Consider the following 26,171-nt stretch of genomic DNA (forward strand, 5'->3'; position numbering starts at 1 on the left):
TCCTGGGAAGGGCAGGCATACAACTCACATTTAGTTGCTGACTATTTCCATTATATACAGAATCCCTGGTATGTGCCAGATTCATTTTTTTTAAAAAAAGGGAGGGAGATCTTTTTGTTTTTCAATTAATTTACGATATTCTTTTATCAAAAATAGAGCACCAATGAATGTAATCGTCATGAGAATAAGAGAATAATACACTTTCTGGAATCAGTTATAATAAGAGTATGTAGTAGACACGGTTTCCCCATACAGCCTTGCTCCATTATCCCTACTATTCAGCTCCTGAACCCTTCAGGAGCAGAGAGAGACTATAAGTCATGCTGCATAGTGTAGCAATTTTCATAATAGGAATAAATAAATAAGAAGAGGCCAAAAGTCAAATTTCTCTTGTGACCGGAGATTGCATTGGAATCCAGGTTTCTAGAAGCAAGAAGCCAAGTTTGCGAACACATTGTGGCACTTTGCCCTGATATTTCCTGCTCCTCCTAACCATTTATTTATCTTCACAAAGTGATCACCATTAAAAAGTGAACAAACAGCCAAGTGACTTCATCACAGAATCTGAGTTCTACTGTTGTTTCTAGCCACAATTGCAGTCAAGAGCACAAGAAATGAGCAAGTCTAGCACTGTTAGCAGCAACAGACTTGCCAAAGGGGACATGGAGAGTCTAAGTCACTAGCCCTGCCTCCTACTTATACACTGCCAATTTTGCGTAGGGAATGCACACTGAAATGCACATTGTAAAAGGTTGTCACAGTCTCCTTTCCAGTATGTGTGCTATCCCAGCACTTACGGAATGGCTTCTCACTCACTCTGCACATGCCTTCTTCAAACTGAATGCTCCCCTTGTTAGTCTTGTATTCAAAGTTGAAATAATAATTTATGAAATTATGTTTTCTAGGAGTACAGTACTTCAAAGCTTTGCTAGTATGCAGGGGAATTTCAAATATTTAAATCACCCCAATGACTAATTATAGGTAAATGTGGCTCGGAAGAAAAAATGAGCCCCCCCCCCCCCCACTTGTAGTGGGACTGAGGAGTTTAAAGGCAAATCACAGACACAAGAGCAGGCAAATCACCAGGAAAGTATATGCCTACATTGATCTTAGTCTTGAGCAATGGGAAATCATGTAAATGTAGATGAGTGTGGAAAATGCCACATTTTCTAATGCAAACTTGGTCCCAAGGGTTGACACTTTGGGAGTGTTTAAGGGCCTGGTGTAAGAACTGGGGGTCCCCTTTTCACTGTGAGCCTTGCTATTAAGTGTGGGATTCCCACACTTGAACATGAAGCCTAGATCAGCCAGTTTGTTCTTACTCCATTATTACACTTCCCTGCCCATGAGACCCTGCTTTGTGGGTATTATTTTTTCCAGCTGAGGACTTCAAGGGATTCCATTCACAACCCAATGCCAATCCTCAGATTGGGTGGCAGAGTTACCATTGAACATCATGAATAGAGCTGAGCAAATAACTGATTTTTTTGGTTATATGGCCAAACCAAAAAAAAAAAATCGTCCTTGTTCTGCTTTATTTGAACTGACATTTTCAAAACAAAATATTGAATTGAAATGATATTTTCTAAACAAAATGGACCCCACATGGTGGGACAAAGCGTTACCACTACTTCTAATAATACCTAGCTCTTATATAATGCTTATGGATCTATAGATCACAAAAGGTCACCAGGATGGCCTCCAAAGGGATGTTATAATTAACAGAATATCAGACATACGTTGTCCATGGAATTATTTCAGTTTGAGATATATACAAGCAGTATAAAAAGGCAATATCTTTCCATTTCTCATTAAGAGATCTCTCAGACACATTGCTTTTAATTACAGTCTTTTCATCAGACTTTAGGAAGCATACTTGGTAAGCATTAAACAATGGCTTCCAATTGAGGTTTAAGAGATTACAAGTAAAATGGTTTATATATTTGCAATTGCTCTAATGCTTCCTTCCCCGCTCAACAACCCAAACAAATCCACTGGCACACACATTTCTTTGTTCTTTGCAAAGAAATTCACCTGAAATAGAAAACTCTCACTTCAGAAAACCCTTGTCCATCTTGCATGCAGCAAAGCCTGTGAACAGCTGTAGAAGCACAACTAAAGAAGTGTTTTGCAAAGCCTTCTATGGTACAGAAAATGGACAGATTTTTAATTGAAATCAGACTTTACATATCCCGCACTCTTATGTTCATGATGACAGCATTTATTATTGTTACTGCAAAAGGTCCAGACATTTCCATGTGGTTTAATACAATACATGAGTTAATTTAATTAAATAAATTAGTTAAATTTAATACAAAAATGCCAAACTGTTTTGCCTTGCTACATTTTTGAAAGCTCGGTAAAAGGAAAAACAGGTAGTAACGACTTTCAAAGTGGAGGTTAGCTCATTGCCTAGTTAATGACTGCCCAGCCTCTGGTTCTTTCCACAGGAATGATATGATTGTAGGTTTGCACTTGCCTTTGCTTAAACAACAGGTATTTTGTAGTTAAAGCCTGTAGCTCAAATGGTAACTTATTTTTCCATGATTTTCCCAATTTAGTGGGTGATCTGTAAGCTATCTTGGTAGAATAAAAATGTCTAACTTCTTGATACATAGCCCACGCAGTTGTCAGAACTGGCATACAGTAATCTACATCTCTAAGGGATATTGAATCCTACCTTCCAGAATGCAGAGAGCAGAGCTAGATTACCCATCAGAGTTCACTTTCAAGAGGACCAGCCCAGTGTCATGCAGGACCTCAGGTTTTCAGGATCTGGCTCATCCCGCTCCTTCTTTTTGCTCTTTTGTACCATATTGTTTACTCTGATACCTCCCTGTAACTACTCTACCTCCAAACTTAGTATAACTAGCAGATGTTACAAAGCTATCCTCTGTCACCCATCTTTTAGTGTATGTGGCTGCTGGGAGGGAGAGTGAGTGTTAACTCCCAGCTCTGTCTTTATCATTGGATCCCCATGGGGAAGAATCTTTGCTTTCTCAATGTTCGGCTGAGACTGGGACTTGGATGGGAGAGAACTATTTGAAATTAATAGGGGTAAGAGAGGTGACGCTTAGGAGAAGGAATTTGGGGGTTGATTTCTCCCTATATGAATTAACATCCCGCAACTTCTGTGTAAGAGATTTGTAATTTGGGTTTAATTTGTGATCATCAACTCTTTCTGGAATGTTAGATACAATTGGCAGCCAAAAGTACACCTCCTCCATTCAGTCCAGGTACTTGTCAACTTTTCTTTCAAACCTAAACCTTGTCACTGAAGTCTACTCAAATCTGATGCTTTACACTGCTTCTTCAGGTATGAGATGATCCAGACTATACTGAGATTGCTAACCTGCTGAGACCCTGATACGGATTTCACCAAAGGTGAAGGTGGGCAGTTAAAATTGGGCAGAGGGAGCAATTCTTATTTGATCATTTTTGAACTTGGAAAAATAACCTTATTTCAAGATTTAGGTTAGAATTCTTGTTTTCTTTGAACTGTTTTGCTCCTTCCTGACTGGAAGGGGACTGGAAACAGCCTACTTAGAGCTACCATAGATAATAACCAAATACCATAAAGTCACTTCCACAAAAAGCTCTACTTTCATCTACTGTGAGGTCGGGGAAATAATCACATTACTAGAAATTCTACAGGTGAATAGTCAAAAACAGTCAACTTCATGTAACTAAATGTCTGCTCACCTGTCTGACTCTCTTTTTTGAGCTTCCAACTCTGAATATTCCAACTGTCTGGAGACCTGAAAGCATAGCATATTAGTAGACTGTTTCACTGTTTAAAACTCGGTCAGAAACTGCGTTGAAACAAAAGCAATCTGAGCTATGTGCATTAGTACCACAGTAGAGAATAAAAGCATTTCTCTAAACACGTGTTTACCTAGCTCAGGAGACTTAAGGTGCCTTGGGACAAGGAAAGGAGTACTTGTGGCACCTTAGAGACTAACAAATTTATTAGAGCATAAGCTTTCGTGAGCTACAGCTCACTTCATCGGATGCATCCGATGAAGTGAGCTGTAGCTCACGAAAGCTTATGCTCTAATAAATTTGTTAGTCTCTAAGGTGCCACAAGTACTCCTTTTCTTTTTGCGAATACAGACTAACACGGCTGCTACTCTGAAACCCGGGACAAGGAGTTTCTCAATTTAATAAAACTTTTGGATTACCTAACCTGCCGAACTGCAGCTCAATGCCACTTTTTGTGCCATCTTTTCAATGCTACATCAACAGGCAGGCAGACAGGTGGATGTTGTGGTGGCAATTTTGCTTTAAGGGGCAGCACATCCAGGAGTGATATCACAGGAAGGAGAGAGGCAGGAGAAGTGTCCACAACTAACAGAGCTGGGACACTGGGTGGGGGGGGGGGGGAAAGGGAGTAGGCCGTAGGACACTTCTGGCAGTCTGGGGTTTTGGGATTTCCCCCCTGGTTTTGTGTCTCTCTCTGAAAACAAGGCTGAGTGTTTTCCTGCAGTGGCAGGAGAAAGAGGACATTTAGGTTGAGCAAGAGCTGTGAAGAACTTGAGCTGACAGGTAGACACAGCAGAGACTGGCTGCGGGGGAGGTTTTTATCAAAGGGGAAAATTAAAAGAAGTTGTATTTGTACTTTTGGCAGGTTGCTTTTTAGTTTTTAGTCAGTCTGGTCACTTAGACTGTAAGCACAATGGGTGGGGAGCCTTTATGTGCTACCAGAATACAAATAATTAATAATATTTTGCTGCTGTATGAATATTCATGAGATATTCACTTGCAAGCTAGCAAACATTAATAATCAAAGAACTTGTCAACAGGTCTCACTTTACAAGCAGGTTGTTGTGGAGTGATAAGAATTTGAGGTCATAATAATAGTTGGTCAAATGCCTAGGTAAATAATGCTATTACCATGAAGTGGTTTAAAATATACTATAAATGGGTTAAAAATGTACATCACACTAAACATTATAAGAACATGTATATGTATGCTTCTCTGAGTATATAATGTTTAGTTCTACATACATGAACCCTAATAAAAATGTATCTTTCTACCTAAAGCAAAATTAAATAAACTTACCATGTTTTTCTAAATGCTGGCAGCAGCTATCTACAAGCCGGGGAACCTGTCTATAAATAGGGTTCAGACTTAGTTTCTTATCCCTTGCCTTTTCTTTCTTGCTTTGAGCTTCAGCTGGCAAAGAGAGTTGTAGAGCTTCTAACAGTCGGGATTGATTGTCATCAAGATCTGTAATAGAGTCCACAGACATTGCGCCCTGTAAAGTACATATACATGTACAATCAGTAAGGATGGAATCAACTAAGCAGCTCCCTTCCCTTAAGAGCGTATCTAATGAAGTCTTTTGACCACTGATCTTATATATTAAACAACATACATACAAAGTGCCTCTGATTCTCCCCTTCTTGACACTGTTTTATTCCAATGGAGTTATACCAGTATAAAATCAGTGTTCTGGAGTGGAGAATCAGGCCCACTATATAAAAGAAGCCCAATTCTCTGTTATTCTGCACTTTGTGTAATCACCTATACTAGCGCAAAGAGGGTATAAAACAGTACCAAATGTACCAAAGTACACTTTATGCTTATTTTTACAAGTGTAATTGCATAAAGTGTAGGACAGTTGTAAATCAGGCCTAATGTGTGGGTGTGTGTGTACACATTATCTATATTAACATACATATGCATGTATGGGTATATTCATACTTTTTTATTGGGCCCACATCTTGTGTAATAACCCCAGTGAAAAGGAATGCAAAGTATATTATACACACACATACACACTTTATATACATATACACATCTACAGTACCTCAGATAACTCTGCATGACCCTGCAATGTATTTTTACTTTTGAGTTGTGAAGGACCAGGGATAGGCTCTACATGGAGCTCTTTTTTGACAATCTGTCTTTTCTGTTCTAAATATTTTTAAAACATTTAACATTGTAATAAAATCTTCAAATACATACATTTTTGAACTAAAGGAAGGCACAACCTCTCATGCACTGAAAAAGGAATAAAAGGTAAAACACTTCCAAAATTTGACATCTAAAAATGAAGGCCAGCTATTCCCAAACACAAAAATGATTAATATCCCTATGCAGTGTTGCTGTAGCACGTTGGTCCTGAGACATAAGAGAGAAAAGGTGTGTGAGGTAATATCTTTTACTCAATGTTGGTTCAACAAAAGATATTACCTCACCCACCTTGCCTCACTAATATTCCTATAACATTATTACATTCCATTGACTCATCCTGTTTAAATTCCTAGGCAAAAATCTTTTGGGGATACAGTTAAGCTTGTAGATCACAATTATATTTAAAAGATTTTTTTTTTAGTGTTTTAATTCCATTGACATTTATTGGCAATCTAAACTGTTTCTTAATGAAGGTTGGCATAGTAATTTCCTTTTTTATTTACAGATTTAAAAAACCTTGATATAAAAACATCTACTGTAAATTGTTATATTTCCTTCTATTACAGAGAAAATATTTATTATAACTAAAGATGTGGTGTGAAAGAATTCAGTACATGTTGTTCAAGGGAACATAAGCCACTGTAGAATTCAAATCCAATACTCTGCTGGAAACCCTGGTAACCTCTTTAAATGCAAGATGTTCTGCTGACAGAGTATACAAATTCCATAACCTGTGTTGGTGGAATATGTAAGCACATAGAACCTGAGCAGTTCAGATGACAGAAGTTACTAATTCTGCTGGTACAATTCTCTGTCAGCCCACAACTGAACTTTATAAATATTTCTAGCCCTTGTACAAACTTATAAAGTCCACTGGGAACTGACTGAAAATTAAAATCTTTCGTTAATAACATCTAAAATAACCATATGACCTTATCAAAAATAGTCTTGTTTCCTGGATCTCCTGGAAGACTTATGAATAAAACAACCTCCAAGTTGCTAGACCATTCTTTTTTGAGATTTAGTTTTACAAAAATAATTACAAGACCTTTCACAAAGTCAGCTTCACCTCAATTTTCAGTTTCATTCTCTCAAAAATGCTTTGTCTGACTCCCCTCAATTCCTCCCAAAGGAAAAAAAAAAGATACACTGGGCTAGAGACCACATATGTAAAACTTCACGTGAAAATTACATTTTTTTGAGGATTTTGGACACAGGGGGTTTCAAAACTGGGCTTACAGTGGAGAGCTTCTTTTAAAACACTAGTGATGTAGGATGAGATTTTCAAAACATTCAGATTTGGCTTAATTCTGCTCCTATTGAAGGGCATAATGGAATTCCCCTGGACTGCAATAGGAGCATATTTCAGTTAATGCTGAGAGCTACTGAAAAACCCCACCCACAGTCACTACTGTAGTTCCAGAAATAATACTTGACCCTGCCATCTCAGGAGAAAGTTTATTCCCCTTACACAACTTGATTAATAAAAGAGATGGGACTGTGCTCACATTATTTCAGCGCCTTTTGGCATAGATAACATATTAACGTAGGGCCAGAATAATCCCTGACATAAGCAGGTGAAAATCTATTGAAGGCAATGGAGTTGAACCACCTAATGACAATATCCCTTTTGGTCCACAGACATCTGTAGGATTTCATCGCAAAGTCCACGACCCATTGCCACCACAACAGGCACTAATTGGTGCCCTTGTTAGGAGCCTGAGCTGAGAGACCAAGGATTGACTATATAAAATTAATCACCCTCTCATTCCTTGCGATAGTCCCTCCAGGTCAGGGTTGAAGCACATTAACAGGTGATGTTGACAGGTTTGCACTGCTGCTTTTACCTTCAGTACACATTTGATCATTTTCTTTGATATATTTAATAGGAAAAGAAACTTTGGGACTCCCAGTATACACTGCCCAGGAGGTAAAATGTAAGAGGCAGAGTACCCAGAGTCAGTATTATGGAATGGGACAGTTTCCAATGCTTTCTCTTTTCATCTGTGATGCTGCTAAAATATCTTTTAGGAGAAAGAGTATGGGAGTAATAGGACAAGAACACCTCAAGTGCAAGTTTCCTTCTGCATCGGATCATGTATTTCAAAATCTGGAGTTGGGGGTGCAGCATAAAAACTACCAAACTTATCTGAAGGCCCAAAGAATCTCCAGCCAGAAGTAATATACAATATGTTTCTCTAGGGATGACCTGAAAAAGGGAACGGTAAGCTACTGCCAAATCTCAAGAAAGCAAAAGCACTTAACAAAATTTAAAATATGTCTGCAACATAAATAGATATTTCGAAACTTATTCAAGACTTGGCTAAAATCCAATATATAAATCAATCTATCCCACTTTAAAGGAGATTGAATAAAGAAGAGACAACATAAGGCAGTGTCTTTAGAACACAATCTGAAATATGGTAAACAAGAATACAATCTCAGCAACTTCACAAAAAAAAACCTCCCCAAATACTTCATAGGTTTCTTGATAGTATCTTTTTCATTTTCACTAAGCAGTGACTGAAAGAGGACACAATAGCCAACTGCAGATACCTGTAGACTGTTAACACCAAAGAGGGAAAGGAATTATTTATGTTAGAGGTCATGAGATAAAACTGAGAGGGGATATCTAGACTGAATATTAAGAAAAACTATCCGATAGCGGAAGACCAGAATGTGGAATAGTGTCTCACAGGAAGAGGTGGTAGTCCCATCAGTTGCAACATTTAAAAGTAGGTTAGAAAATGCACTGGAGAATATCCTGTAAGGAACACTCCAAGAATGGCTGGGGAATGGACTAGACTGACCTAATAAAGTGCAGAAGTTAAAGACAGAAGAGAAATGTCAGGTTGTTATAGTTAATAATTCAAACACATTCTAAATAGAAAATTATGTCTGCTTCTACCTCAACTGCTTGCCTTCAGCTTCACTTTTATTTATCTCTGAGGTGAACCATATGATATTATATCACCATGACTTGTACTGAAACTTCAGCCACAATACCCTGCAAGTGGAAGTACTGACTTCCATCTCTCTTGTTCATACCAACAAAGTGTCAAAAACACAGACTGCTAGGAACTTAGCACATCTTTTAGATGAAAGATTAAACCTAGATTTCTTCTGCTCATCCCTGATGGCTGTCCAAGTGGAAATTAAATATTTCACAGCACTTTTTGAAAAAGAATAGGGGATGGCTCCCATCTCCTGGTCAATAATTCTCTCTCTCTCACTAAAACAGATTCCTATACCTATGGCTGCATATAACATACTACTGAATTACTGTACCATTTACTGTAATTGTTTTGTACTACTAGAATCTAACTTATTGCTTGTTGTACTTTGGGATACACTGTATCAAATACTGCATACAATCAATTTTTATTTTGTTAACCCTATACTTTACAGAGTCCCCCACAGTACTTCCCCATAAAAGCTTTGATGCAGGGGAGGTGGAGAAGAGTGAATGTCGCTGAGGATTCCTCGGGAACATTTCTTTTTTCCTTAGCTCCTCTGGTATCCCCAACATTTAGATTAGTTATCAAGGTTTAATTTTTCTCCCCATTTTTCCACATAAAAAGGCAATGTGAGCAGCATTTACGACAGCTTGTTACAGTACCATCTGATTTTTTTTTTGTAAAGAGCTCAAATTGTGACATTATCCTACTGTTATTTTCACTAACTTTTATAGAATTGGTCCTGATTTACTCTGAGGTATGTGACATCTAAATCAGGCCATAGTGATTTTTACTAGTGGATGCTAATAATTAGATTAATTTCTGGTTTTTTGGACTCTAAATTAGAATATGAATACCTATGAACATCAGTCTCATATGTGTAGTCCATCTACCATCACCAGTTGAAAAAAATACACACAGTCAGATCCTGCAGAACTGGACAGGCCAATTTGAACCAAAGTGGAGGAAAACCGAAAGTCTCGTATCCCTTATGGTGTTGTAATAATCATGCAGTATCCATCTTGTTCTCTCCTATCTTGTTCCCAGTTGGGAAAGCAGGCTGACTATTAAGATTACAACTTCCACCATTAACCAGGGCTGGCTCGAACCACAACCAGCTTTATTTAAATGTGGTCAGAAACCATCATGCACAAGTTTAATTTTTGGTGCTGACCAGAGCCTGAGGCCCCAACAGATTCCCCAGTGTGCATTAAGCTGTTACAGGTAAACTTACCCTTCTCCTGGCACGTGGTGCTGGCTCTGGTGTGTTAGGGGAAGTGGATTCATTTGGTGTTTCCGAGGTCGAGCTAAGAGATGAGTTACTGCTTGAGAGTTCTTTGTTCTGTCTTTTAGTTCCAAATGGTAAGAGAGAGGCTACAAAGTCTGACACATCTTTCTGCTCTTCTCTCTGAGAATCCTGCTTAAGTTTGTAGGCCCGGTCATTAGCAATCACTTGGGACAAGGGCATTCCAAAAGCCTGGGGTACGAATTCTGCAACAAGAATAGAATTATTTATTTGTTAAGTTTGTTTCACTTTGTACCAAACTTGTAAAAATAGTGATCATCCTAAGACTCTTGTTGTCTTTGACAACTTTCAACTATATAACAATCTCATTAAGGTAACTGCTCCCTCTCAGTAATAACTCCCAGATAACTAAGTACTAGCTGCACAGTGTAGAGGAAGCATAGTCTGTGGTTAAGGCACTATAATAGGCTTGCTGGGAAACTGGATTCTGTTCCCAGCTCTGTCATGTACTCCCTAGGTGACCTTGGAAAAATCATTTCAGCCTAGTCTATACGCTTAACTATGCCGGTATAGATAAAGCAGTCTGACTGCCATGATGTGGACGCAGTTATACTAGTATAATGGTACTTTATGTTGCTATCGCCATTTCTATATGGAAAGAGGAATAAGCAATACTAGTATAAGGCATCTTTATACCAACATAACTGCCTCTGCACTGTGGGCTTTAACAGTGTGTGAGGGGAAAATATCATCCCCCTAACAAACATAGTCATACTGGTAGAAAAATGGCATAGACCAGGCCTTAGCATGAAATTTTCAAAAGTGCCTAAGATGTTTTGGCTAAAATGATCAGCAGTGAATTGGTTAATAACATTGTCATTTAAAGTGTCATTATTAAGCTTTAGAGCTACGAGCCATTTGAGATTAATGGAGTCAGTTCATTTGTCTATTAGAGCTATTGGTTCAGTCTGGTTTCTTAAGTTCTGTAAAACTGTGCATCTAAACAGAAAGTAAAATGTTTATTAAGTCTTTGAGACCAATTCATCCCTGGTGAAAGTGGGTGCAACTCCACTAAAGTCATTGGCTTTTACCCACATATATCAGAGTTGAATTTGGCACACAGACAACACAAACAGGGATGCAGAGGAAGCAATTCCAGCTTTAGAAACAAAGGACAAGCAGAAATTCGTATAAATGCATTTTCTGTCACATTTTTTAGAAATACCCTGCCTCTACCAGACTTCCTGTTGGGACCGAATGCCCAGCTGTATTTTGTAGAACACCTTTGTAAGTCTTAGCATTTTCACTGAGATTATAACAAGGCACTGGAAAAAAAAAGTGTACTGTCTGAATCTTGAATTGAAGCATTATTGTATTATCAGACCTAAGTAGACAGAGACTCTGTTTTGCTCCGGTTAGAGTCATCATCACTACCCTTTAGACGTAAAGCATGCTAAGACACAAATCAATTTAGTGGCCAGACTAAACCAAAATTGGGAAGCTGATGCACTCACATCAAGTGAGTTTGGAGGAGACCAGTATACTGAATGACATTTCAAAACAACTTGCTTTTAATTTAGAACAAGTAAAAATATCACAACAGAATATTTAAGGGTTAATCAAGCAGTATGTAATGTTACTAATTCTAAGAGATCAAAGAACCATAAGTCAGTCCATCCTTCACCCCTAGATGAATAATAATAAGATTTTAAAAATAAACACATGGTATTGTTTTGGGTTGTCTTCTGATTTTTTCTCATTTAGGGACCCCAATTTGGAGGCAATTATTTCAAGTTGGAAGTTCAACTTTAAAATGCACACACACTAACATGGACCTCCCTTCTGCTGTTTCATGGAGGACTTCATTTAGCCAATCATAACACCTATGGTCGTGGAGCTGCCATTCATTCTTTTCCCGGTTTCTATCCCTATCTCCTGTCTCCTCTTCATTTCCCCAACCCCTTTCCTGCTCCATCAGACTCCTGTCCCACACATTCTCCTTCCTCTCAGTACTCTGTCCTCCTGACTTTGCCACCATGCTGCCCGGGTTCCCTGCCTCCAAATTGTTCTCTCTGCTCCCACAGTGACCCTTACACTGTGTCATTCTACTGTATTTACAGTGTCCTCCTCCACCTTCCAATTGCCTCCTATATTCAACTGTCACTTTTCTGGGGAAGATCATTGAGAAATTGGTGTTAGACCAACTCCAGCAGCAAATGACACTTTCCAATTTGGGCTACCAGTCAGTTACACTTGGGATTGGGATGCAATATGGAAACAGCATTGATCTCTTGCCCAATGATCTCCTGGCTACGGAGGTCAGATGATACTACTAGCTCTACCTCGTCACTGTTGATTATGGAGTGCTACTAATATGAATTTGGGACCTTGGCTGGGCTGGAAAGAATTACCTTAAAATGGCTCCACTCTTTCCTGGTCACAAAAGGTACTCTGGGGCAACACTCTTCCTCCTCCAGGTCTGTCGATTGTTGAGTTTGATCGTCTCACCCCACCTGTTCAACATGTATGTGCAGCTACTAGGGGAGATTCTCAAGAGTTATGGCTATTGTGCCATCAATAAACTGATAGTAGTCTACCGTATGCCTTCCTCTCAGAAGATCTTAACCACTTATCTGATTTCTCAATGTGTGGCAGAGGTGGAGACCTGGATGAAAACCAGCTGGCTTGGGTTCAGGCTAGATAAGAGAAAAGTGATCCTGGCTGGCAGTTGGAATCACTTTAAAGAACCGGCAAAACCAGTAAGTTCACCCTCTTTTGAAGAAATTAACCTGCCTGTTATCAAACTGGCTCACAAGCTCAAGGTCTCATTAGAGCAGCAGTAGTCAGAATATATTTTTCTTTGCTAACCAAGAGATAGTGCCCATTACTCTCAGATGCAGACCCTGCAGTCATCCATGCCTGTGTTACATCCAGGCTAGACTAGTCTAGATAACATGGTCTACTGCAAAAAACTACCTTGAAGATCAATTGGAAACTTCAGCTAGTACAAAATGTGACTGTAGGGGAGGGGAGACTAATGAGAGCTTAGAACATCTGTGCTCTAGACCCTACGACAGCTGCTAATTCCACATTAGGAAGTCGAGAACAATCCAGTGGAACTGTGGGTTACATGTTTTACTCCTATTCTTTGTAGTCTGCACCACCTTCAAGTTTGTTTTCAGTTACAATTCCAAAAGTTTCAGAGTAGCAGCTGTGTCCGTCTGTATCTGCAAAAAGAACCGGAGTACTTGTGGCACCTTAGAGACTAATAAATTTATTAGAGCATAAGCTTTCGTGGGCTACAGCCCACTTATTCGGATGCATAGAATGAAATTCCGCCGTGATTTCAACAATTTCCATTCAACCATCAACCTCAGCCTAAACCAATCCACACAAGTGGTCCATTTCCTGGTCACTATTGTGCTAATAAGCAATGGTCACATAACCACCATCCTATACCGGAAACTTACTGACGGCTGTACTTATTTACATGCCTCCAGCTTCCATCCAGGACACATCACACGATCCATTGTCTACAGCCAAGCTCTAAGATACAACCGCATTTGCTCCAATCCCTCAGACAGAGACAAACACCTACAAGATCTCCATCAAGCATTCTTAAAACTACAATACCCACCTGCTGAAGTGAAAAAACAGATTGACAGAGCCAGAAGAATACCCAGAAGTCACCTACTACAGGACAGGCCCAACAAAGAAAATAACAGAACACCACTAGCTATCACCTTCAGCCCCAACTAAAACCTCTCCAGCGCATCATCAAGGATCTACAACCTATCCTGAAGGACAATTCCTCACTCTCACAGACCTTGGGAGACAGGCCAGTCCTTGCTTACAGACAGCCTCCCAACCTGAAGTAAAGACTCACCAGCAACCACACACCACACAAGAAAAACACTAATCCAGGAACCTATCCTTGCAACAAATCCCGATGCCAACTCTGTCCACATATTTATTCAAGCGACACCATCATAGGACCTAATCACATTAGCCGCACTATCAGAGGCTCATTCAGCTGCCCATCTACCAATGTGATATATGCCATCATGTGCCAGCAATGCACCTCTGCCATGTACATTGGCCAAACAGGACAGTCTCTATGCAAAAGAATAAATGGACACAAATCTGACATCAGGAATCATAACATTCCAAAACCAATAGGAGAACACTTCAACCTCTCTGGCCACTCAGTAAAAGATTTAAGGGTGGCAATTTTGCAACAGAAAAGCTTCAAAAACAGACTCCAAGGAGAAACTGCTGAGCTTGAATTAATATGCAAACTAGATGCTATTAACTTGAGTTTGAAAAGAGACTGGGAGTGGCTGGGTCATTACACATATTGAATCTATTTCCCTATGTTAAGTATCCTCACACCTTCTTGTCAACTGTCTAAATGAGTCTCTTGATTATCACTACAAAAGTTTTTTTCTCCTGCTCATAATAGATCATCTTAATTAATTAGCCTCTTACAGTTTGTCTGGCAACTTCCACCTTCTTTGTATGTGTATATATATATATATATATCTTCTTACTATATGTTCCATTCCATGCATCCGATGAAGTGGGCTGTAGCCCATGAAAGCTTATGCTCTGATAAATTTGTTAGTCTCTAAGGTGCCACAAGTACTCGAATTCCAAAAGTGCTGGTTTTGATCGAAGCAGCCCTATGGTTAAGATCTATTGAGATGCTTGAGCTATCAGATTTAAATACCAGGAATACAGGGCTCATAACAACATATGCTTAAAGATGAGTCTTCAGCTCAGTACTCACCACTTCAGTCAGTCAGCAATTGAGATTAGCTAATGTACTGAGATTTGTGATTTGTGTACTGAGACATACTGTGGTTTGAGTTGCGATTTGGTGTACTGAGATTTCATGTACTCTGGATTGAATCAGCAGTACATTAATGCAAACTAGGGAACTTTTAGTGCACATTTGCAGGGTCCACCAGACACTTATTGCCCAGCAGGCTGGAGTGCTACAGATACACTCCCTGGCTTTTTGCACAATATAGACATGTCCTAAACTGCTTGAACTAAAACATGGCTACCTACCATTCCGTAACTACAGTTCTTTGATATGTATTGCACATGTTCATATCACTAGAGGTATGTGTGCGCCTCATGCACAGTTGGAAATTTTCCCGTAAGTCGTACCTGTCAGGGAAGCATGAGCGCCCTCTAGTGCATTATGTCACTGCATGCAGGTATAAATGGCTATTCTGACCCTGACCCCCCTCAGTTCCTTCCTACTGGAAAAGACTCCAATATAGAGGGGAAGGAAGACAGATCATGGAATGAACATGTGCAACACATCTTGAACAACAACAGTTATGGAAAGGTAAATAACTATTTTTCTTCTCTGATGGCACATGTCCATTCCGCTATAGATGACTCACAAGCAGTTCAAACTGCAGGTGGGTTCAAATTTACTTGAACCGGGATTGAAGGACCACCTGCCGAAATCGGGCATCATCTCTAAATTGATGAGAGATAGCACAGTGAGAGTCAAATGACCAGCTTGGTGTCCTAGAACTGTTTTCTTGGAGTAGATGAGCCAGAATGGCCACAGAAGTTGCCTGAGATCTGTGCAATATCAGTCAATCAGTAGCATAAATGAATACAGCAAGAAATCCAGGAAGAGAGCCACTGGGTGAGTAGCCTTTTATTCTGTCTGAAACTGCAACAAAGAGCTAAGACAAAGACGTGAAAGGCCTAGTCCAATCCCGATAAAATGCCAAAGCTCTTCTAACACTTAGAGTATGGAGATTTTCTTCCCCTTTACTTGAATGAGGCTTTGGGAAGAAGTTGGTACTGCTTGATTAATATGCAAATTGAAAACCACTCTAGACAGGTATTTTGGGTGAGGTCAAAGGAAAACCTTGTCCCTACAGAAAAGTGTATAAGAACGCTCTGATACTGAAGCCCGCAGCACCCCTACTTTCCTGGCTGAGGTTATAGCAACAAAGAAAACCACCTTCATAGACATGCCTAACAGAGAACAAGTTGCTAGCAGCTCAAAGGGGGGACCCATCGACTTGGCCAGAACTAAATTTAAACACTGTGGTACCAGCCTGTGAACCTGGGGGGTATGATCTGAGCAAACCCTTTAGAAATCTGATGGACACAGGATTTGAAAAAACTGACTGGTTATCCATGGGAGGGTGGAAAGCTGAGATAGTTCCCTCAGAGTCCATTTGGCAGCTAAGAGCTAACCCTTGTTGTTTCAGAAACAAAGATAGTCCAAGATATGGTAAATCAGAGCCATAGCTGGGGAGATGCCTCTTTGTATGGGCCAAAAGGAGAAGCTCTTCCATTTAGCAAGGTAAGTGGACCTAGTTGAAGGCTTCCTACTATTTAGCCGAACTTCCTGCACTCCCTGAGACTCTAGAGCAAACTCATTCTGAGGTGTCAGCCTGGAAGCATCCACACTGTCAGATGGAGGACCTTACGGTCAGGATGAAGGAAGCAGACATGGTCCTGGGAGATCACATCCACATCTTTGAGGAGCAACAACAGAGGTCTGACTAATAGTGCTAGCAGAGTCGAAAACCAACCTTGACAGATTCATGCAGGGGCTATCAGAATAAGATAAGCAGAATCTTGCTTGATCTTGGACAAGACTTTGAGCAGGAGCAGAACTTGCAGGAAAGCATACAGCAGACCTTTTGACCAGGATAGTAGGAAGGTATCTGTCAGTGAAACTGCACTATGATTGGCTCAGGAATAAAAAAGATGACTTTTTTTTGTGTTGCTTTTGTTGCAAATAGGTCTACCTGGGGAGTTCCTCACAGATTTAAAATGGACCTGATCACATCTGGTTGAAGAGACCACTTGGGGTGACCTGCAACAACTTGCTCAGGAGATTTGCCAGAGTGTGTTCAACTCTTGGAAGGTAAGCAACTCTCAGGTTGATAGACCTGACAATGCAGGCATTCCAAAGGAGGATCGCCACTTGGCATAACTTTAACTAACGCCCCACCTCCAGCATCGTTTGTTTACACAGAACATGGTTGCTGTGCTGTTTGTGAGTACCAACAAATTCCATCCCTTGATATGTGGAAGGAACACTACACAAGCTGAACAAATGGCCTGAAGCTCCCTGCTATTTATTTGGAGACTTAGATCCTGAGAAGACCAAAGGCCCTGAGTGTGAAGCGGACCTAAACGAGCTCCCCAATCTAGATCCAATACATCTGTGACTAGAGTGGGTGACTGTTGTGGTGGGGCAAAAAGAACTCCCTCACAAACATTTGCAGGTTCTTTGAGGACACCAGTCCAGGGAGAACAAGACCTGAGCAGATGCCTGAACCACCATCTCCATGTGATGATGGACCTGTGAGCACCCCGAGCTGAGCCACCTGTAGTTCTCTGAGCTGTAGCCTGGCATGCTGCACCACGTAAGTGCATGCTTCCATGTGCCCTAGACGTTTGAGGCAATTCCAAACCATAGTGACAGGGCATGCCTTTACATCTTGAGCAATGACCCACATCGTTTGGAACCTCTGCTCCGGCAGGAAAGCCCTGGCCTCTGTAGAGTCCATGACTGCCCAAATGAACTCTATTCTTTGAACAGGTGTCAGAATAGATTCCTCTGTATTGATTAGGAGCCCCAGCATGTTGAAAGTGGACTGAATAGTGGCTATATTGGAGAGTTCCTGCGACCTGGACTAGTCTCTCACTAGCCAGTCATTCAGATAAGGGAACACATGGATTCCTGACCTTTGCAAGAAAGCTGCTACTATACGAATACAAAATGTCTGCTGACAGGTTGAAAGGTAGTACCGTGATCTGATAGTGGGATCCATTGACCATGAATCTGAGAAACTTTCAGTGGCTCTGGTGAATTGCCAAGTGAAAATAAATCGAGAGCAGCACAGCAGTCCCTGGGACCTAGGGAAGGGATAATGCTAGAGTAACAATCTGGAATTTTGTTTTCTTTAGGAACTTGCTTAGCTGCCTTAGAACTAAAATAGGCCTGCGATCCCTCTCTGCCTGGATTAGGATTAGGAAGTAACATGAATAAAATCCTTTCCCTCTGAATAACATGGGAACTTCCTATATGGCCCCCATGAGTAGAGACTGGATCTCCAGAAGTAGCAGACTCTTGTGAGAGTGGTCCTTGGAGAGGGACAGGGAAGAGAAGTGGGAAGGGGGGATAGAAATAAATTGAAGGGTGTATCCCAGTTTCACCATGCTTTAAGACCCACTGATCTGTGGTGATACAGGTCCACACACTTAGGAAGTGGTATAGGTGATTGGCAAAAATTGAGGTGGAGAAAGATGGAAAGATGGAGAAAGATGGTAAAAAGAAAAGGAGTACTTGTGGCACCTTAGAGACTAACAAATTTATTAGAGCATAAGCTTTCGTGAGCTACAGCTCACTTCATCGGATAGTCTGGTAAGTGGTTGACTGTCAACCAACAGGTCAAAATGATTGTTTCGAGGACCCAGTTTGCCTGAACTGACAGTTGCAGAAAAGTGGAGAGGTGGAGGATGTCTTTTATAATTTCTGCTCCTCCTTTTGGACAGATCTTGGGTATGCTGTGAGAAGGACTTCAATCATTGGGACTGCTGTGGGAGGAACTGTTTTCTTTATGTTTCCAGTGTATAAATCCCCAGAGACACAAGGGTCATGCTTGAATCCTTAAGGTTATGAAGTCTCTTATTTGTCATATCAGTAAAGAGTAGGGGGCCTTCAAATGGGATGTCTTGAATGGTTTGTTACACCTCCTGGGGAATACCTGTCCACTGCAGCCAAGATGAACATCACGTAGTGATGACGGAAGCTATACCTTGAGCCACACAGTCTACCACCAGGCTCACTAGCAATGTTGGTTTGGCAACTCAGTTGCCCTCCTCCACCATTGCAATGAACTCCTGATTTGTCTCACCAAGAACCTTGTCTTTGAACTTCAAGATTTATCCCAAAGGTTGAAATCATATTGACCCAGCAGAGCCTCTTGGTTCGCAATCCTAAACTGTAAACCTCCTGTGAAATAAAGCTTCCTGACAAACAGGTCTAGCCTTTGTGCTTCTTTCCCTTTCAAGGTAGAGGCCTGATGTCCCTGTCTCTTTTTTTCATTGGCAGCAGCATCTACCAGGGAGTCTGGAGGAGGATGGTTATAGAAATGCTCAAATCCCTCTGAAGGGACATAGTATCTTCTCTCCACACTTTTAGCACTGGGAGGTAGGAAAGATGGTGTTTGCCATAAAAACTTGACAGGTTCCAGGATAGCCTCATTAGTAGGGAGAGCTACCCTAGAATGTCCTGAACAAGCTAAAATGTCCACGAACCTGTGTCATCTTTCCTGTACCTCTTCTGGTTGAACAACTCCAGCTACAGCCACCCTCATCAGCAATGCTTGATGAGCTCTGGAATTATCAGGAGCAGGACTAGTAGACTCAGTCACTACCCTCTCATCAGGCGATGAAGAAGAGGCTAAGTGTTGTTGAGGAGGTCCCTTCTCCAATTTCTCCACAGGAGAGTCCCTGAGCACACTGTTCCCCCTGCACGGTCCCAGTATGGGGAAAGAGAACACAATGACCTTGATGTAGATGCTCCTAGCACCTAGACGATATAGAAGGGCGGGAAAGGGAGTGGAGAGACTTTAGAATGTGGAAAGAAGACCCAGAGGGCCACTGATATGGAGGCAGGACCCAGCTATGTGCAGGCCATGATCCTGGACATTACAGTGCAAATAAGCAATGGTCACATAAAAACCTACTGACCGCTATACTTACCTACATAACCCCAGCTTTCATCCAGACCACATCACACGATCCATTGTCTACAGCCAAGCCCTCAGATACAACCGCATTTGCTCCAATCCCTCAGACAGAGACAAACATCTACAGGATCCCTATCAAGCATTCTTAAAATTATAATACCCACCTGGGGAAGTGAAGAAACAGTTTGACAGAGCCAGAAGAGTACCCAGAAGTCACCTACTACAGAAAAGGCCCAACAATGAAAGTAACAGAACACCATGAGCCGTCACCTTCAGCCCTCAACTAAAACCTCTCCAGTGCATCATCAAGGATCTACAACCTATCCTGAAGGACGATTCCCCACTCTCACAGACCTTGGGAGACATGCCAGTCCTCGCTTACAGACAGCCCCCCAACCTGAAGCAAATACTCACCAGCAACTACACACCATACAACAAAAACACTAACCCAGGAACCTATCCTTGAAACAAAACCTGTTGTCAACTCTGTCCACATATCTATTCAAGGGACACCATTACAGGACCTAATCACATCAGTCACACCATCAGGGGCTTGTTCACCTGCACATCTACCAATGTGATATATGCCATCATGTGCCAGCAGTGCCCCCCTGCCATGTACATTGGCCAAACCGGACAGTCTCTATGCAAAAGAATAAATGGACACAAATCAGACATCAAGAATTATAACATTCAAAAACAGTCGGAGAACACTTCAACCTCCCTGGACACTCAATTACAGACTTAAAAGTGGCAATTCTTCAACAAAAAAACTTCAAAAACAGACTCAAACGAGAAACTGCAGAACTGGAATTAACTTGCAAACTGGACACCATCAAATTAGGCCTGAATAAAGACTGGAAATGGATGGGTCATTACACAAACTAAAAACTATTTCCCTATGATAATTTATCCCCCTACTGTTACTCACACCTTCTTGTAACTGGTTGAAATGGGCCACCCTGATTACCACTACAAAAGTGATTTTTCCCCTGCTGATAATAGCCCACTTTAATTGAATTGTCTTGTTAGAATTGGTAAGGCAACCCCCATCTTTTCATGTACTTCCACTGTATTTTCCACTCCATGCATCTGATGAAGTGGGTTTTAGCCTATGAAAGCTTATGCTCAAATAAATTTGTTAGTCTCTAAGGTGCCACAAGTACTCCTCGTTGTTTAAACAGCAGGGAAAGCCAGCACCATCAGGTTAAGCAACAATCTAGCTGCCTTGAAAGGCTTGGGTATAGAAGACACCAGAAAGGGCTCTGGGGTCTGTGGTATCAAAAAATGCACTTCAGGGATTGGACTCCACAGATCTTTCCTGGGCTCCAGAGTCAGTAATCTCTCTGGGTTACAGACTGCATCTGTGGATGTCTCCTCTGTGAACACATCTCCAAGTCCTTGCCTCCGCTTGTTGCCTTCACTGTAGACTTCAAAAGCCCTGGTACCAAGTCTTTGGGAGACTTATGCAGTCTCTTCTTAGGTACCAGCGATGAGGATCTGCCTCTAGGCTCAATTAGAAGAGGGAGAGCACTCTTAGCCAACTCATACTTGCTCGGTTCCCGTTCTGAGTGGGAAGGTTCCAACAGCGGGCAAAGCGCAGACTCCTTGAGGTGGTACTTTAGTTTGGCAGCATTGTTCTTTTTCTATTGGGCTTTGAACCCTCTACAAATGTTACTCACATGCACCTCTGTCAGACACTTAAGGAAGCTGAGGTGTGGGCAGCTCACTGGCATAGACTTATTACATGAGTGACAGTCTTTGAAGCCAGGAGAATGAGGTATTAGTCTAGAACCAAGCCCGATATCCAACTAGGAAACCACTCTAGAAAATTAATATCCTAAACTTATTCTTATATCTAAATATGTACAAACACACTACACGAGATCAAAAACTAACTCTAGAGGTACTATATACTGTGACGGGGCAAGGCCATGGATGGCTATGGAAGAGTAGAGTGGGAGATAGATATATTAGCTCCAGGCTAAACAAATCCCTGGTGAAAGTGAAATGGCAGCTGCTCCAGGTCAATTAAGACACCAGGGCCAATTAAGAACTTTCCAGAAGGCAGGGAGAAGGCTAGGTTGATTGGGACTCCTGAAGCCAATCAGGGGCTGGCTGAAACTAGTTAAAAGCCTCCCAGTTAGTCAGGTGGGTGTGCATGTCAGGAGCTGTGGGAAGAAGTTGTGCGATTGGAGAGGCTGAGTAGTACACACCATATCAGGCACAAGGAAGGAGGCCCTGAGGTAAGGGTGAAGTGGAGCTTGAGGAAATGCGGGCTGCTGTGGGGGAAATAGCCCAGGGAATTGTACATGTCATGTTTCTAAAAGGTCAGCTACCATACCTGATACTATTAGGGTCCCTGGGCTGGAGCCCGGAGTAGAGGGTGGGCCCACCTTTGGCCCCTGATTAATCACGAAGACTGGGAGACAACAGAGACTGTGCAAGAAAGGATAATTTCTCCTCACCTCCCTCGCTGGCTTATGATGAAAATGGCTCAGTAGACTGTGACCCTTGTCTCTAGAGAAAGAAGGGTTACGTGGAGGGGTACAGTGAGCCTCTGAGGCTAGCGAAATCTGCCAGGAAACACGGGACCCACAGAGACAAGGACAGAGTTTTGTCACAATACATTATAAGAGGGAAGACATGGAGATACAAAGATCAGAGCTCTAACAACCGTCACTGGTGGTAGAAAGTAACTGAGGGAGATTGGGGTCAGCGCAGCCCTTTATACATGTGTGTCGTGGTGCCAGAGATCAGAGGGCATTTATGCTGCCCGATGGATACTGCTCAGGGAAAAATCTCTGACAACTGTGCATGAGGTGCGCACACACCTACAGTGGAATGGGTATGTACGATCACTCGAAGAAGAATTAAATTAAAGTGTCTGAGGACTGGAGGCAGGTGAAACTCTGGCTTCACTGAAGTCAATAGCAAAACTCCCACTGAATTCAATGGAGTGAAGTGAAGATTTCACCCAAAGTGCTCTCAGTGAGGGATCTGCAACTGGAACTTTTCTTGCTGGTCTGAGATCATAAGGCCTTACACCATGATTTGATTTAGTCAGCCTTTTTCTGTGGGAAGGATTTTGATTTTTTTAAATGAAGAGTCCCTTAAGTTCTTAGTTGACATAAGTCCAAAAGTGACATAATGTGGTTTTTAAAATTGCTCAGATGCTTAGAGATCATAAGAGGCACATTTTAGAAATTTAATAAAACAAAACGTAATAGGGCACAGACAAGATCTGAAACAAAAATACTATAATGAAAAAGAAACTTTTTGTATTTATTATGGAACTCTTCTCTCCTAAGAATATGCCAAGGCATATTGACAACATTAGAGTGAATTATTACTGAAGCAGCTTAAGTGTAAACAGTAAGGAAATACTTTTACATTCACAGAAAATGGGTGGAAAACAAGCATGAAAGAAGGTTTCCAGAATTTCTGGCTGCAAAGACAAATCAAATATTTATTCACAGAAGTGCTTTTTCTCTAGAAATAACCAGCAATCCACCAGGTTCAGCCTCCTTGGGGTTGAGGTGGCTGAATTGGGCCCTAAATGTTTACATTCCACACAGAAACAAAGGCAAATTGGATAATTCTCAGTTGCTGAACAAACCAAGTTTAAAAGTTTCATGGTCCATCTCTAGAGTTTTCTGAAAGCATAAAATATTTAAAATAAAACAAAATGATCATATCATATTCCAGAGACTTAAACTCCTGCAATGATGTCACCATGCACGTACCTTCTGAATTTTATTATGTGGTTCTAGTTAGTGTTCAAGGAAAATACTTCACTATTTGTTTTTAAGAGGAGGCTGTGGGAGAGGGAGCAAGAAATCAGCTCACTGATAAAATCTTGCAGGAGAAATCCTTTCGAAGAGGCATCTATCTCTGGAATGTAAGGGTGCACAGTCAAAGAAGGGATGCTTAAACTAACACCTATATCACTGTCTAAAGACAGATGAACGGCTGTTTCTCCTGTCATCAAAATTAGAAGTGAATTTGTAAGGGAACAGGATCTCAGCTGTCAGCATGCCAGGCATCCCATTCAGATCAACGCTGACATTTTATTACTCCCCCAGACTGAGCACTCTCACGGTCAGCAGCAAAACAGAATGTTTGGAAAATGCTTAGATGGCCAGAGTGACTATAAATACAAGCAGGTGGAGAAGAGAAAGACGATGACATGGTAGAAGCTGAAAACACTGAGTACAATATTTGAGTGGGGTGCTTGCTCTAATGTTTAGTTTTTCACATCCGGCAAGATTTGTTGTACCCTGCTGTGATGAGTCACTCAAACAGTAAAAACAAAGAAAAAAGGTACTTAAGTTTTTGAACCTTTTCTCTTTTAATTAAATGATGACAGATGTAGCTATCAAAATGACAAAACACTGATATAAATCTGACTAAAGAGCATTCTTTTGCTACCTGTGATGACCTTAGAAAACACTGGGATTTATCTGGCTACTGATACTTTCACTTATGCAGAAGTGATAGATAGATAGATAGATAGATAGATAGATAGATAGATAGATAGATAGATAGATAGATAGATAGAATCTGCTGTTAAGTGAGTAAGAACAAGATCTGATCCTGAAATATCAGTGATTAAATCACACAATACCCCCTGTACAATGTGTATTATTATGCCCCTTTGATAGATGACGCTAGACTGTACCTCTAGGGTACAGCAATTTGTTGAGGATAGTGCAGGGATGCAATATCTGGGAGAAATTAAGGAGAGGATGCACCTCTTGGAAAAACAATCCTTCCCAAGCCTGCTTCCCACAGTGTGCCTGCCCTGCCCTGAGGGCTAGCCCAGAGGAAGAAGTACCGAAGGGCAGGGAGCAAGGCCCCCACCTTCTCCCTTCCATTCACTACTCCTTTTCAGTACTGTTCATCCCTGGGGAAACACAGAGGTAACTGTCCTGGGGCACCTCAAAGTGCAGGGTCTGCAACTGAGGCAGGCTCTGCACAGGGCATGCTCCAGGGAAGGGAAGGCTCTTTGCACCAACATAAAGGCCAGCCATAATCTAGCCCATAACGGGTGTTCTGGAAACCTTAACACATTGCTCTACCTTTGTTATTTCCTTACTTGCCCTAACTGTGACCCCTTCCCAGTCCTGAAGAACCGAGTTACTAGCCCAATCTCTTAGGCAAGCCAGCTGGGTCACTAGTCGTAGGAGAATTTGGGACAAGTAACCGTGAATGAGTGAGTGCTCGTGACCCGTTTGTGTGAGTATGCCCACATCCACAGAGCTGAGTGTTTGTTTTGAATCAGTTGCCCGGTACTGGAAGACATTCTCTTTATAAAATAAATGGAAGAAAGGCCTGTTAAAAAAACATCATGCAAGAGATGGGGATGGCTATTGTTCTTGTAGGCTGGGAGGGAGCTGCAGAGCAGTGCAGAGCAGAACCCTTCTGTTCAGGTGAACACACTCCAGAGCTGGGGACCAGGATCCTTATGGTCTCCTGGCCCTTTGCTCCCTTTTTCTACATTATTGCCTATCTATCTGCCACCTCCATCAATCCAGCAGCCTCTGAAGGAAGAAGGGAAAATAGGAACTCTGTGGCTCATGTAGAACAGGATATTTTCCCCACACGTTTGTTCCCCTGTATGTTATTTTTTGCAGGAGTGGAACATATAGGCTTCTGATATTAAACTTCAAGATGAGAGTATTTGGAGGGGTAAAGGGGTGTTAAGAGAGACAAGTTTGAAACATAAGTGCATAAGAATTGTTATACTGGGTCAGACCAAAGGTCCATCCAGCCCAGTATCCTGTCTACTGACAGTGGCCAATGCCAGGTGCCCCAGAGGGAGTGAACTTAACAGGTAATGATCTAGTGATCTCTCTCCTGCCATCCATCTCCAGCCTCTGACAAACAGAGCCTGGGGACACCCATCCTGGCTAATAGCCATTAATGGACTTAACCTCCATTAATTTTTCCAGTTCTCTTTTAAACCCTGTTATAGTCCTAGCCTTGAGCCCAAAGGGAAAAAATAAGAAATTAAAATCCATAGAATCAGCACAGAAACAGGTAAAAATGTGTAGTTAAAGTTATTATAAGTATTACAGAACACCAGGAAGTAAGTAAAAACAAGAAGGAATAAGCAGAAACAATATGTTGCCCTTTGCTTATGGTAATGATTCAGCCCTACATAGCAAGATGCATTCAAAAAAACACATCCAATAAAAAACGAAAATCCAGCCTAAGAGATGCTAACAGAATGGAAATTGTTGGCAGGTAACATGCTACAGCTAAGAAAAAAATCTTAAGAACAAATACCTTATAGA

At 41.3% G+C, this 26,171-nt stretch overlaps 1 protein-coding gene across 3 annotated transcripts in view; it reads right to left on the reverse strand.

Moving 5' to 3' along the window:
- The window catches only part of ARHGAP6 (Rho GTPase activating protein 6), a 516,937-nt gene that overhangs the window by 50,976 nt on the left and 439,790 nt on the right, over positions 1-26,171 (reverse strand). For all 3 annotated transcript variants that reach the window (XM_038375009.2, XM_038375033.2, XM_038375042.2), the window contains exons 4-6: positions 10,112-10,368; positions 5,063-5,258; positions 3,703-3,758 (exon numbers count right to left, since the gene is read on the reverse strand). In XM_038375009.2, coding sequence (XP_038230937.1) covers positions 3,703-3,758; positions 5,063-5,258; positions 10,112-10,368 — 509 coding nt within the window. The remainder of the gene's footprint in view (positions 1-3,702; positions 3,759-5,062; positions 5,259-10,111; positions 10,369-26,171) is intronic.

This window comes from Dermochelys coriacea, chromosome 1, assembly GCF_009764565.3.
Source record: "Dermochelys coriacea isolate rDerCor1 chromosome 1, rDerCor1.pri.v4, whole genome shotgun sequence".
Classification (NCBI taxonomy): Eukaryota; Metazoa; Chordata; order Testudines; family Dermochelyidae; genus Dermochelys; species Dermochelys coriacea.